This window comes from Ranitomeya variabilis, chromosome 7, assembly GCF_051348905.1.
Source record: "Ranitomeya variabilis isolate aRanVar5 chromosome 7, aRanVar5.hap1, whole genome shotgun sequence".
NCBI lineage: Eukaryota > Metazoa > Chordata > Amphibia > Anura > Dendrobatidae > Ranitomeya > Ranitomeya variabilis.
Window position 1 is genome coordinate 98989828 of NC_135238.1, and position 16536 is coordinate 99006363.

Here is a 16536-nt window from a genome sequence, read left to right on the forward strand (position 1 = left end):
GCCAGTGACTGAGGGCAGATTGTAATAGCCTAGAGAGGGACCATGGATATTGCCCCCCCCCCCCCCCTTGGCTAAAAACATCTGCCCCCAGCCACCCCAGAAAAGGCACATCTGTAAGATGTGGCTATTCTGGCGCTTAGCCACTCTCTTCCCACTCCCGAGTAGTGGTGGGATATGGGGTAGTTAAGGGTTAATGTCACCTTGCTAATGTAAGGTGACATTAAGCCAGGTTAATAATGGAGAGGTGTCATTAAGACACCTATCCATTATTAATCCAATAGTAATAAAGGGTTAAAAAAAACACACACACATTAGGAATAAATTATTTTAATGAAATAAATACACATGGTGTTGTAATATCTTTATTATAATCTCAATCCAACTGACGACCCTTGTCTTCTGTAAAAAAAGGTAAAAAAAAAACAAACAACAATATCCCATACCTTTCCGCTGTACAGTAATGTAAATGTAATCCATCTGAAGGGGTTAAATAATTTTACAACCAGGAGCCTGCAAATGCAGCAGCCCCTGGCTGTAAAAACTGGGGAATGAATGGAATGCAGGGGAATGTAGCTACCTAGACTTGCGGTGCTGCGTCCCCTGCTGGCACAACCTCATATGAACTCAAGAGTGGGAATTTTTCAGAATATTTTCCCACGCTCGAGTTCAACTTAATCGGCTCTGCTACATAGAGGCGATGCTCAGATCGCCTCTATGTAGCAGAATTACTGCATTGCTATGAGCGCCGACCACTGGGTGGCGCTCATAGCAATCTGGCATCAACAACCATAGAGGTCTCAAGGAGACCTCTGGTTGTTATGGCGTGATCGGGGGTCATCAGTGCGAGTATTTAAGGCCCGATGGCAGGAAGCGTGCGTTAAATGCCACTGACAGAGTTTGACAGTGGCATTTAACTAGTTAATAGGTGCAGATGGATCTTGATTGCACCCGCACCTATTGTGGCACATGTCAGCTGTTCAAAACAGTGACATGTCCCGGCTTTGATGCGGGCTCACCGCCGGAGCACACATCAAAGAGGGGGATACTGCCATCGGACGTACTATCCCGTCCGATGGCAGTAAGGTGTTAAACCAAATTTTTACAGAAAAACATTATACCGGGATGGTTAGGCAGGAAATTTACTGATAAATAAGTGAATGCTGCCGGGATGGAGAGCATGGGAGACCTGAAAGGTTCCCTTTAATCCAGGAAACTGGTCTGATTGTATGTAAAGTCGCAAACTAATTTTACCCTAATATGGTGCAATTGTCATCTGTCTCATGGGGTTTTCACCTTCCCCTGGATCAACCTATTAGGCTTTAGGTTGAATTTGATGGACTTACACTGCCGTTCAAAAGTTTAGGGTCACCAAGACAATTTTGTGCTTTCCATGAAAACTCATACTTTTCTTAATCAAATGAGTTGCCAAGTGAATTGAAAATCTAGTCCAGACATTGACAAGGTTTGAAAAAAAGATTTGTATTTGAAATAATAACTTTCAACTTCAAACTTTGCTTTCGTCAAAGAATGCTTCCTTTGTAGCAATAACAGCACTGCAGACCTTTGGCATTCTAGCAGTTAATTTGCTGAGGTAATCTGGAGAAATTTCACCCCCGGCATGTATCTGTATCCAGAAGACCCTCCCACAAGTTGATTTGGCTTGATGGGCACTTTTTGCGTACCATTCGGTCAAGCTGCTCCCACAAGAGCTCAATGGGGTAGAGATCTGGTGACTGCACTGGCCACTCCAATACAGATAGAATACCAGCTGCCTGCTTCTTTCCTAAATAGTTCTTGCATAATTATAGGTGTGCTTTGGGTCATTGTCCTGTTGTAGGATGAAATTGGCTCCAATCAAGCGCTGTCCACAGGGTATGGCATGGCATTGCAAAATGGAGTGATAGCCTTCCTTATTCAAAATCCCTTTTACCTTGTACAAATCTCCCACTTTACCAGCACCAAAGCAACCCCAGACCATCATTTTACCTCCACCATGCTTGACAGATGGAGTCAGGCACTTTTCCAGCATCTTTTCAGTTGTTCTACGTCTCACAAAGGTTCTTCTGTGTGATCGAAACACCTAAAACTTGGATTCATCTGTCCATTACACTTTTTTCCAATCTTCCTCTGTCCAATGTCTGTGTTCTTTTGCCAATATTAATCTTTTACTTTAATTAGCCAGTCTCAGATATGGCTTTTTCTTTGCCACTCTGCCCTGAAGGCCAACATCCCGGAGTCGCCTTTTCACTGTAGACGTTGACACTGGCGTTTTGCGTGTACTATTTAATGAAGCTGCCAGTTGAGGACCTGTGAGGTGTCGATTTCTCAAACTATAGACTCTAATGTACTTGTCTTGTTGCTCAGCTGTGCAGCGGGGCCTCCCACTTCTCTTTCTACTCTGGTTAGAGCCTGTTTGTGCTCTCCTCTGAAGGGAGTAGTACACACCGTTGTAGGAAATCTTCAGTTTCTTGGCAATTTCTCGCATGGAATAGCCTTCATTCCTAAGAACAAGAATAGACTGTCGAGTTTTACATGAATGTTCCTTTTTTTCTGGCCATTTTGAGAGTTTAATGGAACCAACAAATGTAATGCTCCAGATTCTCAACTAGCTCAAAGGAAGGTCAGGTTTATAGGTTCTCTAATCAGCCAAACGGTTTTCAGCTGTGCTAACATATTTACACAAGGGTTTTAAAGGGTATTCTAACCATCCATTAGCCTTCTTACACAGTTAGCTGTAATAATTATAGGGGATAACTCAGAAGACTCTTTGGGTGAAACAAGACAACTACAGGCCACAGTCTTATAAGTGGTAAAGTCTATATTATCACACGGTGATTCAAACAGGTGCAGAGAGAAACTCAAGTCCACAACACTTGGTGCAAATAATAAACGCAGCTTAGCAGTCTATAGGAAACTTCTGGAAAATGCAATCAAGCAGAAAGTCTATGAAGCACAGTTATTCTTGAGGACACTTGACACAAATAAATCCTTGTCTTAGTCCAGGCACAGATTGATATGCTTATTAGGCAGTTCAAATCATATCTTAGCTCAACCAGGGAGGCCTGGTTAATATTCTCAGGTTATTGCAAAGCAGCAACAGCTTACATGACCAGCAAATGCAGATGGAAGTAAACACGAACAGCAGATGAAGGAGGATTACTGGAAACTTGTGTATGCAGCAGGAACTCAGAGCAGAGTAGCAGGATCACCACACAGGTTCACAGGAGCAGGTGTATATCCAGGGAGTAATCAGAGGTCAGGGGCTGGATGCAAGGCAGAGTACTCTAGCACAGACTGAAGGCTGGGGTGGAGTTTTATAGCAGGAGACACAGTGCACATGAGACCAAAGACACCATCGTGGAAAAGGGCAGTAATGCACAAAAGGTAAAAAATGTTCAGAGTCCTGACATTAGCAAACACAAAGTACCATAAGAACACTGGAGTGATGGTTGTTGGAAATGGGACTCTACATGAAGATATTGCATTACACACCAGACGTTTGCAGCTAAAATAGTCATTTACCACATTAACAATATATAGAGTGTATTTCTGAATCATTTAATGTTAGCTTCATTGGAAAAAAAACGTGCTTTTCTTTAAAAAATAAGGAAATTTCTAAGTGACCCTAAACTTTTAAACGGTAGTGCAGGTCTATGTTAGTCATATGTGAATCTACTCACAGAAGGACTTAGGGAAGAGCTTCCACACTGAATCAGCAGGGTGTTGGAGACGTCATCCTTTTGTTATTTTATTTGCTGTTTTGTCTATTTTTGCTAAAGGTTGGATAACCATGAATTTAAAAATTGGAAACGTTTGTTTCAGTTAATAGGCAACATTGTACAACATTGATCTACCTTCTTTGGAAACTATTCGTGACAGTTGGATGCTGTGCATATGTCTAAAGTCAGAATTTTTCCTTCTGCTTCTTCTACCTCTCCACTTTTCATGATGCTGATCTGCAAACTGAAAAAAAAAAAGTTTTTTATATGGTAAGAGATAGGGCTACATCAAGCTAGATTATCAACAGTTCTTATAGGGTAAATACACCTCTGCAAACATTTTTGTAAAAAAAAAAAGTTATACACAGTACAACACACACTGTATCCTACAGCCATAGTACCTTTTTGTATATCCCCTACTTCTTACTGACGTACTAATCGTATATAAAATAAAATGCAGAAATGCTGGCAATGCTAACACACCCTGTAGGAATACATGAAGGCAAACACTGATTGCGGATTACCAGATATAGAGGTGCTCAGCTTGAGATATAGCAGTTCAAAATTGTGAGCAAAAAAGCATGAAAACTTAAATGAGAGCATCATTCACCACTGGTACGTGAAAAAAAGCAGCACTTTATTACGGTCATCACATGAGGAGAGGAGACATAAGGAGGTAAGTAAGCTACAGCTGTTTTGTGCAACCTTCTTCCAGTTAACAGTATGTGACGACTGACTACCATAATAAAGTGCTGCTTTTTTCACGTACTATTGGTAACACTCATAACTTTTCATCCTTTTTTTTGCTTTGAAATGTATGTATGCATGAATTCATGCTTGTAAAACTACACAGTTTGTGTGTTGTCTGTTACAATAGAAATGGATATTTCAGCTGGGAGATATAGAAACACATCAGAAATTGTAAATAGAACCTGTCACCACAAAAATGGGCTCCAATCTGCAGGTAGGATGATATACAGTGCAATAATCGCAGATGTGCGCTGCTCCATAGACAAACATTGGGGCAACTGCAATCCGATTTTTTATTGGCTTGCCTTCGTCAGAATTGATCACAAGTGGTAATGAGCCCAATAGGTGAAAAGTGCTTGTTATTTCAGGTCTGGCAATTATAATGAATAGGGATTTTCATATAAAGCTGCATGATCCGGTCATCAGCCGGTGTGTTTAAGTGCAGTAGTCAAGTATCAAGTGCAGTTATCATGAACATGGAGGGTGTGGAGACAGATGAGTAGTAGTGTGCAGATTTAGAATAATATTTGGAAGGAGGGAACAGGGCGAAGTTAGTTTACTGAGTAGTTGATGTGGTAGGCTTGTTTGAAGAGATGGGTTTTTAGAGCGCGCTTGAATAGGTCGGGGCTAGGTATCAGTCTGATCGTCTGGGGAAGTGCATTCCAGAGAGCTGGCGCAGCACGAGAGAAGTCTTGGAGACGGAGGTGTGAGGTTCGGATTACAGGGGACGTTAGCCTTAGGCAATTTGTAGAACGGAGGGCACGTGTAGGGCGATAGAGATGAGAGAGGAGATATAAGGCGGTGCAGAACTGTGGAGGGCTTTGTGGGTGAGAGAGAGGAGTTTATACTGGACCCTGTAGCGAATGGGTAGCCAGTGTAATGACTGGCACAAGATGGAGGCATCGGTGAAGCGGTTGGACAGAAATATGACCCTGGCTGCTGCATTCAAGATGGATTGGAGAGGAGAAAGTTTGGTAAGAGGGAGACCGATCACAAGAGAGTTGCAGTAGTCCAGATGAGAATGAATAAGAGCGTCAGTAAGCTTCTTAGCAGCTTGAAAGGTGAGAAAAGGTCGGATTCAGGAGATGTTTTTAAGATGCAGGTGATAAGAGCGAGTGAGTGATCGGATATAGGGAGAAAAGGAAAGATCGGTGTCGAATATGACCCCAAGACAGCGGTGTTATGGTTCTCAATGGCAAGAGAACATAGCCCAGCAAACATAAGAACTAGCTCTTGGAAGGATGGAAACTAAACTGACCATGAACTAAACCTGCCGCACAACTAACAGTAGCCGGGTAGCGTTTGCCTACGTTTTATCCCTAGACGCCCAGCGCCGGCCGGAGGACTAACTAATCCTGGCAGAGGAAAATATAGTCCTGGCTCACCTCTAGAGAAATTTCCCCGAAAGGCAGACAGAGGCCCCCACATATATTGGCGGTGATTTTAGATGAAATGACAAACGTAGTATGAAAATAGGTTTAGCAAAATTGAGGTCCGCTTACTAGATAGCAGGAAGACAGAAAGGGCACTTTCATGGTCAGCTGAAATCCCTATCAAAATACCATCCTGAAATTACTTTAAGACTCTAGTATTAACTCATAACATCAGAGTGGCAATTTCAGATCACAAGAGCTTTCCAGACACAGAAACAAAACTACAGCTGTGAACTGGAACAAAATGCAAAAACAAACGAGGACTAAAGTCCAACTTAACTGGAAGTTGTCAAGCAGCAGGAACATGCACAGAAAGGCTTCTGATTACAATGTTGACCGGCATGGAAGTGACAGAGGAGCAAGGCTAAATAGCGACTCCCACATCCTGATGGGAACAGGTGAACAGAGGGGATGATGCACACCAGTTCAATTCCACCAGTGGCCACCGGGGGAGCCCAAAATCCAATTTCACAACAGTACCCCCCCCTCAAGGAGGGGGCACCGAACCCTCACCAGAACCACCAGGGCGATCAGGATGAGCCCTATGAAAGGCACGGACCAGATCGGAGGCATGAACATCAGAGGCAGTCACCCAAGAATTATCCTCCTGACCGTATCCCTTCCATTTGACCAGATACTGGAGTTTCCGTCTGGAAACACGGGAGTCCAAGATTTTTTCCACAACGTACTCCAACTCGCCCTCAACCAACACCGGAGCAGGGGGCTCAACGGAAGGCACAACCGGTACCTCATACCTGCGCAATAATGACCGATGAAAAACATTATGAATAGAAAAAGATGCAGGGAGGTCCAAACGGAAGGACACAGGGTTAAGAATCTCCAATATCCTGTACGGGCCGATGAACCGAGGCTTAAACTTGGGAGAAGAAACCCTCATAGGGACAAAACGAGAAGACAACCACACCAAGTCCCCAACACAAAGCCGAGGACCAACCCGACGCCGGCGGTTGGCAAAAAGCTGAGTCTTCTCCTGGGACAACTTCAAATTGTCCACTACCTGCCCCCAAATCTGATGCAACCTCTCCACCACAGCATCCACTCCAGGACAATCCGAAGATTCCACCTGACCAGAAGAAAATCGAGGATGAAACCCCGAATTACAGAAAAAGGGAGACACCAAGGTGGCAGAGCTGGCCCGATTATTGAGGGCAAACTCCGCTAAAGGCAAAAAAGCAACCCAATCATCCTGATCTGCAGACACAAAACACCTCAAATATGTCTCCAAGGTCTGATTCGTCCGCTCGGTCTGGCCATTAGTCTGAGGATGGAAAGCAGACGAGAAAGACAAATCTATGCCCATCCTAGCACAGAATGCTCGCCAAAATCTAGACACGAATTGGGTACCTCTGTCAGAAACGATATTCTCCGGAATACCATGCAAACGGACCACATTTTGAAAAAACAGAGGAACCAACTCGGAAGAAGAAGGCAACTTAGGCAGGGGAACCAAATGGACCATCTTAGAGAAACGATCACACACCACCCAAATGACAGACATCTTCTGAGAAACAGGAAGATCCGAAATAAAATCCATCGAGATGTGCGTCCAGGGCCTCTTCGGAATAGGCAAGGGCAACAACAATCCACTAGCCCGAGAACAACAAGGCTTGGCCCGAGCACAAACGTCACAAGACTGCACGAAGCCTCGCACATCTCGAGACTGGGAAGGCCACCAGAAGGACCTTGCCACCAAATCCCTGGTACCAAAGATTCCAGGATGACCTGCCAACGCAGAAGAATGAACCTCAGAAATGACTTTACTGGTCCAATCATCAGGAACAAACAGTCTACCAGGTGGGCAACGATCAGGTCTATCCGCCTGAAAGTCCTGCAAGGCCCGCCGCAGGTCTGGAGAAACGGCAGACAATATCACTCCATCCTTAAGGATACCTGTAGGTTCAGAATTACCAGGGGAGTCAGGCTCAAAACTCCTAGAAAGGGCATCCGCCTTAACATTCTTAGAACCCGGCAGGTAGGACACCACAAAATTAAACCGAGAGAAAAACAACGACCAGCGCGCCTGTCTAGGATTCAGGCGTCTGGCGGACTCAAGATAAATTAAATTTTTGTGGTCAGTCAATACCACCACCTGATGTCTAGCCCCCTCAAGCCAATGACGCCACTCCTCAAAAGCCCACTTCATGGCCAAAAGCTCCCGATTCCCAACATCATAATTCCGCTCGGCGGGCGAAAATTTACGCGAGAAAAAAGCACAAGGTCTCATCACGGAGCAATCGGAACTTCTCTGCGACAAAACCGCCCCAGCTCCGATTTCAGAAGCGTCGACCTCAACCTGAAAAGGAAGAGCAACATCAGGCTGACGCAACACAGGGGCGGAAGAAAAGCGGCGCTTAAGCTCCCGAAAGGCCTCCACAGCAGCAGGGGACCAATCAGCAACATCAGCACCCTTCTTAGTCAAATCAGTCAATGGTTTAACAACATCAGAAAAACCAGCAATAAATCGACGATAAAAGTTAGCAAAGCCCAAAAATTTCTGAAGACTCTTAAGAGAAGAGGGTTGCGTCCAATCACAAATAGCCTGAACCTTGACAGGATCCATCTCGATGGAAGAGGGGGAAAAAATATATCCCAAAAAGGAAATCTTTTGAACCCCAAAAATGCACTTAGAACCCTTCACACACAAGGAATTGGACCGCAAAACCTGAAAAACCCTCCTGACCTGCTGGACATGAGAGTCCCAGTCATCCGAAAAAAATCAAAATATCATCCAGATACACAATCATAAATTTATCCAAATAATCACGGAAAATGTCATGCATAAAGGACTGAAAGACTGAAGGGGCATTTGAAAGACCAAAAGGCATCACCAAATACTCAAAGTGGCCCTCGGGCGTATTAAATGCGGTTTTCCACTCATCCCCCTGCTTAATTCGCACCAAATTATACGCCCCACGGAGATCTATCTTAGAGAACCACTTGGCCCCCTTTATGCGAGCAAACAAATCAGTCAGCAGTGGCAACGGATATTGATATTTAACCGTGATTTTATTCAAAAGCCGATAATCAATACACGGCCTCAAAGAGCCATCTTTCTTAGCCACAAAGAAAAAACCGGCTCCTAAGGGAGATGATGAAGGACGAATATGTCCCTTTTCCAAGGACTCCTTTATATATTCTCGCATAGCAGCATGTTCAGGCACAGACAGATTAAACAAACGACCCTTAGGGTATTTACTACCCGGAATCAAATCTATGGCACAATCGCACTCCCGGTGCGGAGGTAATGAACCAAGCTTAGGTTCTTCAAAAACGTCACGATATTCAGTCAAGAATTCAGGAATCTCAGAGGGAATAGATGATGAAATGGAAACCACAGGTACGTCCCCATGCGTCCCCTTACATCCCCAGCTTAACACAGACATAGCTTTCCAGTCAAGGACTGGGTTATGAGATTGCAGCCATGGCAATCCAAGCACCAACACATCATGTAGGTTATACAGCACAAGAAAGCGAATAATCTCCTGGTGATCCGGATTAATCCGCATAGTTACTTGTGTCCAGTATTGTGGTTTATTGCTAGCCAATGGGGTGGAGTCAATCCCCTTCAGGGGTATAGGAGTTTCAAGAGGCTCCAAATCATACCCACAGCGTTTGGCAAAGGACCAATCCATAAGACTCAAAGCGGCGCCAGAGTCGACATAGGCATCCGCGGCAATAGACGACAAAGAACAAATCAGGGTCACAGATAGAATAAACTTAGACTGTAAAGTGCCAATTGAAACAGACTTATCAAGCTTCTTAGTACGCTTAGAGCATGCTGATATAACGTGAGTAGAATCACCGCAATAGAAGCACAACCCATTTTTTCGTCTAAAATTCTGCCGTTCACTTCTGGACAGAATTCTATCACATTGCATATTCTCTGGCGTCTTTTCAGTAGACACCGCCAAATGGTGCACAGGTTTGCGCTCCCGCAGACGCCTATCGATCTGGATAGCCATTGTCATGGACTCATTCAGACCCGCAGGCACAGGGAACCCCACCATAACATCCTTAATGGCATCAGAGAGACCCTCTCTGAAATTCGCCGCCAGGGCGCACTCATTCCACTGAGTAAGCACAGCCCATTTACGAAATTTCTGGCAGTATATTTCAGCTTCGTCTTGCCCCTGAGATAGGGACATCAAGGCCTTTTCCGCCTGAAGTTCTGACTGGGGTTCCTCATAAAGCAACCCCAAGGCCAGAAAAAACGCATCCACATTGAGCAACGCAGGATCCCCTGGAGCCAATGCAAAAGCCCAATCCTGAGGGTCGCCCCGGAGCAAGGAAATCACAATCCTGACCTGCTGAGCAGGATCTCCAGCAGAGCGAGATTTCAGGGACAAAAACAACTTGCAATTATTTTTGAAATTTTGAAAGCAAGATCTATTCCCTGAGAAAAATTCAGGCAAAGGAATTCTAGGTTCAGATATAGGAACAGGAATAACAAAATCTTGTAAATTTTGAACTTTCGTGGTGAGATTATTCAAACCTGCAGCTAAACTCTGAATATCCATTTTAAACAGGTGAACACAGAGCCATTCCAGGATAAGAAGGAGAGAGAGAGAGAAAGGCTGCAATATAGGCAGACTTGCAAGAGATTCAATTACAAGCACACTCAGAACTGAAGGGAAAAAAAAAAAAAAAAAAAAAATCTTCAGCAGACTTCTCTTTTCTCTCCTTTCTCTGTCAATTAATTTAACCCTTTTGCGGCCGGTCAAACTGTTATGGTTCTCAATGGCAAGAGAACATAGCCCAGCAAACATAAGAACTAGCTCTTGGAAGGATGGAAACTAAACTGACCATGAACTAAACCTGCCGCACAACTAACAGTAGCCGGGTAGCGTTTGCCTACGTTTTATCCCTAGACGCCCAGCGCCGGCCGGAGGACTAACTAATCCTGGCAGAGGAAAATATAGTCCTGGCTCACCTCTAGAGAAATTTCCCCGAAAGGCAGACAGAGGCCCCCACATATATTGGCGGTGATTTTAGATGAAATGACAAACGTAGTATGAAAATAGGTTTAGCAAAATTGAGGTCCGCTTACTAGATAGCAGGAAGACAGAAAGGGCACTTTCATGGTCAGCTGAAATCCCTATCAAAATACCATCCTGAAATTACTTTAAGACTCTAGTATTAACTCATAACATCAGAGTGGCAATTTCAGATCACAAGAGCTTTCCAGACACAGAAACGAAACTACAGCTGTGAACTGGAACAAAATGCAAAAACAAACGAGGACTAAAGTCCAACTTAACTGGAAGTTGTCAAGCAGCAGGAACATGCACAGAAAGGCTTCTGATTACAATGTTGACCGGCATGGAAGTGACAGAGGAGCAAGGCTAAATAGCGACTCCCACATCCTGATGGGAACAGGTGAACAGAGGGGATGATGCACACCAGTTCAATTCCACCAGTGGCCACCGGGGGAGCCCAAAATCCAATTTCACAACACAGCGGGCATGCTGCTTGGGAGTTATGGTTGAACCCTCCAGAGTAATTTCGATGTTGGGAAGAGTGAGGTTAGTAGAAGGGAGAAACACAAGAAGTTCCGTTTTGGAGAGATTTAGTTTCAGATAGAGGGAGGACATGATGTTAGAGACAGCAGACAGACAATCCTTGGTATTTTGAGTTAGGGTAGGGGTGATGTCGGGGGAAGAAGTGTATAATTGGGTGTCATCAGCATAGAGATGATACTGGAACCCAAATCTGCTGATTGTTTGTCCAATAGGGGCCGTGTATAGAGAGAAGAGGAGGGGGCCTAGGACTGAGCCCTGCGGAACCCCAATAGTAAGGGGACGAGGAGAGGAAGAGGAAGTTGATTTATCTTTTAAGATGGAGGGGGGGCAATCACTTTTTCACACAGGGCCTTGTAGGTTTGGATTTCTATTTCCCTTAATAATAAAGACCTTCGTTTAAAAACTGCATTTTGTGTTTTCTTGTATTATCTTTGTCTAATATTTACATTTGTTTGGTGATCTCAAACATTTAAGTGTGACAAACATGCAAAAGAATAGGAAATCAGGAAGAGGGCAGACTCTTTTTCACACAACCGTTTAAGCTTTGTGAGTAAGGCTTCTTTCACACTTCAGTTGTTTGGCGTCAGTCCGCTCCGACATAGTGACGGATCGACGGATCCGTCACAATTGTTGAGAAAACTGTTCCAACGGATCCGTTTTCTTTTACGGATCCATTACTTGGGGGTTGTCTGGGAAAAGTATCTACTTTTTGGAGCATGCGCAATTGAAAAAGCGGATTGGGGCGACCATAGGCGGCCATTCTATGAAATGACGGACGCGACGGGTCCGCCGCAAACCGTCATTTCGGCGTTGACAAAAAACGTTTCAATGTCCGTCTATGTCTAGACAACGTCCGCCAAATTTCGACGGATGCGTCGCATGACGGATGGAACGGACGACCATCCGTCACAATCCGTCGCCAATGCAAGTCTATGGGAAAATAACGGATCCGCCAAAAAAAAATGACGGATCCGTTATTTGAGGAAACTGGCGCTTTTAGACTGACGCCAAACAACTGAAGTGTGAAAGAGGCCTAAAAGATTCAGTATAACCTGTGTTTTCATCATTTAATCCTCTGGGTTCAGTAGGGGGTCCAGTCAGTGACTGACAGATTTCTGTGTATAAGTTGTTATGGTTAATATTTTATATCTTACTTTATCATTTAGACCAGAGCTGGCCAAACTCCACGAGACTAAGACCGAGATAGCCAAAGAGCTAAAAAAAAGTGGCCCACAGGCCACATCATATCCCCACCCACCGCACGTCCACCACTTGCCATTGCCACCACTATCCGCTTCCTCAGGATGCAGACAGAAGTGAATATGTGGCACCCCAGGAGTTCAGGTAGCACAGTGGTATTGCCTTCCTCTCGGGGAGTGTAATGCCATGCCTGGAGACAGAAGGAATCCCTTTGGCAGGTAACCTTACATGCAACACATTCTGATTCCAGGCAAGAAGGGGGAGCTCTACACCCGACATGAGGGGAGCTGCTCTCTCTGGTTGGGAGGATGAGTCAGTTGCTAGGCAGACAAGCAGACAGTTGGTAGCAGACAGTGAAGGAGCACAGAAGTACTTAGGAGCTAGAGAACGACTGCTACTGGGCCTCTCTAAGCTGAGCGCAGAAACTGGGTACCGAGAGCCTGAGGGGGACTGCAAGCCCCACAGCAGAACCGGAGGGCAGGAAACTAAAAGGGACTTGCCCACATAATAGCTGAGGTACAGCAGCAATCAGAGTCCAGAGTCACCGTGAACAGACCCAAAAGAGACGGCTAAAGTTGCCTTCCGTACAGGTACTGTCCTTGGACAGGGAAGAAAGAGGGCACTACTGTAGAGCACTACAGGCAGCAAGGGACCACAGACCAGAGCATAGTGGAAGGCTCCCAAACTGACCTGTCAAGGGGATTTCCACCTGTCTTCAGGCTGCCTGGACTCCAGCTACACCTGTTACCGGTACCCTGGACTGAGGCTGAATACCATCTCAGTAAACCAGGTAAAGACTGCAACCATGTGTCCTCCAATTATTTGCGGCATTCACCATCCCTGCCAAATACACCGGGAGCCCTGGTGACACAGCTTCACCTGTGGGAAGCGACCCCATCTTTGCTGCAGCACCATCGCCCCCAGAGGACCCCTTTAAGCAGCGTCGGTCACCTCTGAGAAGCACAGGTGGCGTCATGAACGGTCTTTATTTCTACAACCCCTTTAAAGACCGTCCCTTTTACTTGGGTACCCAGGATCACGGACCGGGTCGCTGCCACCGTGACCACCCCTTTAATTGCGACCGGACCCGGTACCGAGTACCCCATGGCCCTGACGGGCGACTCATTTTTGGCATCACGAACAGGGTGGACCAACCCAGCAAATGGGTCTTGTGCGCCTAAGAGACTGTGCTTAAAAGAGAGATTTTCTTAAGTTGTATGTCAGAGACTTTAATGGGTTTCTAAAACATTGCCATCAAAACAGCGCCATAACTGCCGCCATCACTGCGTCACACGGTGCATGCACTTTGTTTTAAAAATAACCGCCAACAGCTACCAGAAGGAGCGCCGTGAGGAGCGCAGGAAAAAAGGGGTGTGCCATTGTGGGTGGAGCCTGAAGTGAGAGCCGCAAGTGAGGACGCTGCAAAGAGCCGAGCGGCGCACCCGGAGGAACCGCTGTAGACTCCGGAGAAGACCTGGCCTTTACCAGGTTAGCGAGGGGGGGAAGTGCAATGTCTGACATGGGAGGAGGATTGGCGGCGGTCGTTACCACATAGCACCCCCAGGCCCCGCAGCAGACGCACCCAGAGGCCCAGTGATGCTCCCAGGCCCCGCCGTGGACGCAGCCGCCGGCCCCGTACCGCTACCAGGCCCGCAGAGCCCGCAGCTCGAGTAAGCCGGCCAGACACCGCCACGGCTATGGTGCTCATCATGCCCTTCTCCATGCCATATATACCTGGAGCAGCATGGCTCCCACAGTATTCCGGAGAGTCACATACGTTAAATGACTTTATAGAAAGGCTCTGCAGCCTGTTTGAAGTTTATCTTTTGACAGAGCATCAGAAAATTAATATCTTAACTGGCCAACTGATTGGTGAGGCCCTGAGAGAGGTAAAATCCTGGCCCGATGTGGACAAAAGGACTGTGCAGCAGATCCTTGCTAAACTCAAGGTCACCTTTGACACACACACCGCTGCAGAGATAAAAATGAAGTTCTTTTGGGTGTAAGCAAAAAGCACAATACAGCATACTGGACTATGCCCTTAATTTGCAGGAGGCGCTCCGGGCTGTTAACCAAGTAGATCCTAACAGCGTACAGGATGGAGATAAACTTTTGAAAGAGCAGTTCATTGAGGGACTCCTGTCCAGCACCCACAAGACCCAGCTACACATCCTGGTCTTGCAAAACCCTGACCTGGACTTTGCCCAATTTAAAGACAGGGCCATCCGGGTGCTGCACGAACCTCAGCCCAGCCGCACAGTGCCCCCTAGGCATCCAGCCCTCACATACCACCAGGAAGTGGCATCATATAATCAGGTCCCCGTTGAGGCCAACGCACAGATCCCGGATGATGATCCTTCCACCGCACTAGCCAGGACCATGTAGTCCCTGCAAGAATCTCTGAAAGAAAAGATCAAGCTGGCTGCCAGCCTTGAGGACGTCCCCTGGCGAAGACCGAAGGGGATTCTGCCGACCAGAGGAAGAGATAACGACCACTAGCATCAGGTCGGACAACCCACCTGCCGCCACTGTAACCAGGCAGGACATATTGCAAGGTACTGTCATTTAAACAAGCGACCCCTGAAGCAGAGGGCCAACCCCCAGGAATAAGCCGACCAGGCCCACAAAGTTGGCGAGCCAAGTACGTCGGAAGACGACCGGTCCTCCCCATTGTGATTGACGGCATCCCGATGAACGCTTTATTGGACACTGGTTCTCAGGTGACTATGCCTTACATCCTATATAAACGGTACTGGGCTGACACAGACATTACCCGTGGCCCAGATAGTAATTTAACAATAGTTGCCAGTAATGGTCAGCGTTTGCCACAAGTGGGATACAAAGTGGTCACCACTAAGGTGGGGCAGGTAGAATTGAAGGCCCAAGGAATGGTGATTGTTGATATTGATTGACATGAATGTAACTCTATGATGACCATTTGTACTAATGTCATTGAAAATTGTTTTGTCGAGGTTATTGTCTTGTTACAACAGGTGGCCGAAACTGCTGGTTCCAGTGAGCAAAGTGTCCTACAGAAAGAAATCAGAGCTCTGGTGCAGAGACAACAGGTAGAATTATCTGGTGGAGAAATTGGACGTGTCACAGTGAGTGATCCGATGCCCATTGCAATATCCCCTAGGAGTGAAATGTTAATATGCTGTCGGGCAGCAATAGGCCTCAGAGGTAATGACTACCAGGCCCTGGTGGAACCAGAGGGGTGGTTGATGTCCGCAAGGGGACGGTACCAGTACGTGTCCTTAACCGTGGAGAGAAAGAGGTCCACTTAACCAGATATGCCACACTTGCTAAACTGTTTACTGTAAATAATAATGCAATACAGGCAACAGAACCCTTGGTCCCGTCCAACCAGGCGGAGGAAAATTAGAAGATTGGTGTCAGAAATTACACGTGGACACTGACTCTACCCCATCACACCAAAAACAAGGGGCTTACCGGGTGGTCCATGAGTATGAGCGGGTATTCAGTAAACACCCACTAGATTTTGGGCAGGTAAAAGGGGTTCAACATCATATCCCCACGGGAAATCATCCGCCCGTTAAGGAGACGTACCGGCCTGTACCTCCAGCTCACTACCAATGTGCCAAAAGTATGTTACGAGAGATGAAGGAGGCTGGGGTAATCAGAGATAGTTGTAGCCCCTGGGCAGCTCCATTAGTCCTCGTCAGGAAGAAGGATGGTACAATGAGGATGTGTGTTAATTACAGGCAGATAAACCGCATTACACATAAGAATGCCTACCCATTACCCAGAATTGAAGAGTCATTAGCTGCTTTAAAATCTGCTAACTATTTCTCTACCTTGGATATCACTAGTGGTTATTGGCAGGTTCCCGTTGCAGAGGCGGATAAGGAAAAGACGGCCTTCACAACACCG

The 16536-nt window shown here is 46.1% G+C and overlaps 1 protein-coding gene across 7 annotated transcripts in view; it reads right to left on the minus strand.

Annotated features, from left to right (window-relative positions):
- Nucleotides 1–16536, minus strand: part of TNRC18 (trinucleotide repeat containing 18) — a 997170-nt gene that overhangs the window by 401012 nt on the left and 579622 nt on the right. For all 7 annotated transcript variants that reach the window (XM_077275610.1, XM_077275609.1, XM_077275606.1 and 4 more), the window contains one exon: nucleotides 3855–3963. In XM_077275610.1, coding sequence (XP_077131725.1) covers nucleotides 3855–3963 — 109 coding nt within the window. The remainder of the gene's footprint in view (nucleotides 1–3854; nucleotides 3964–16536) is intronic.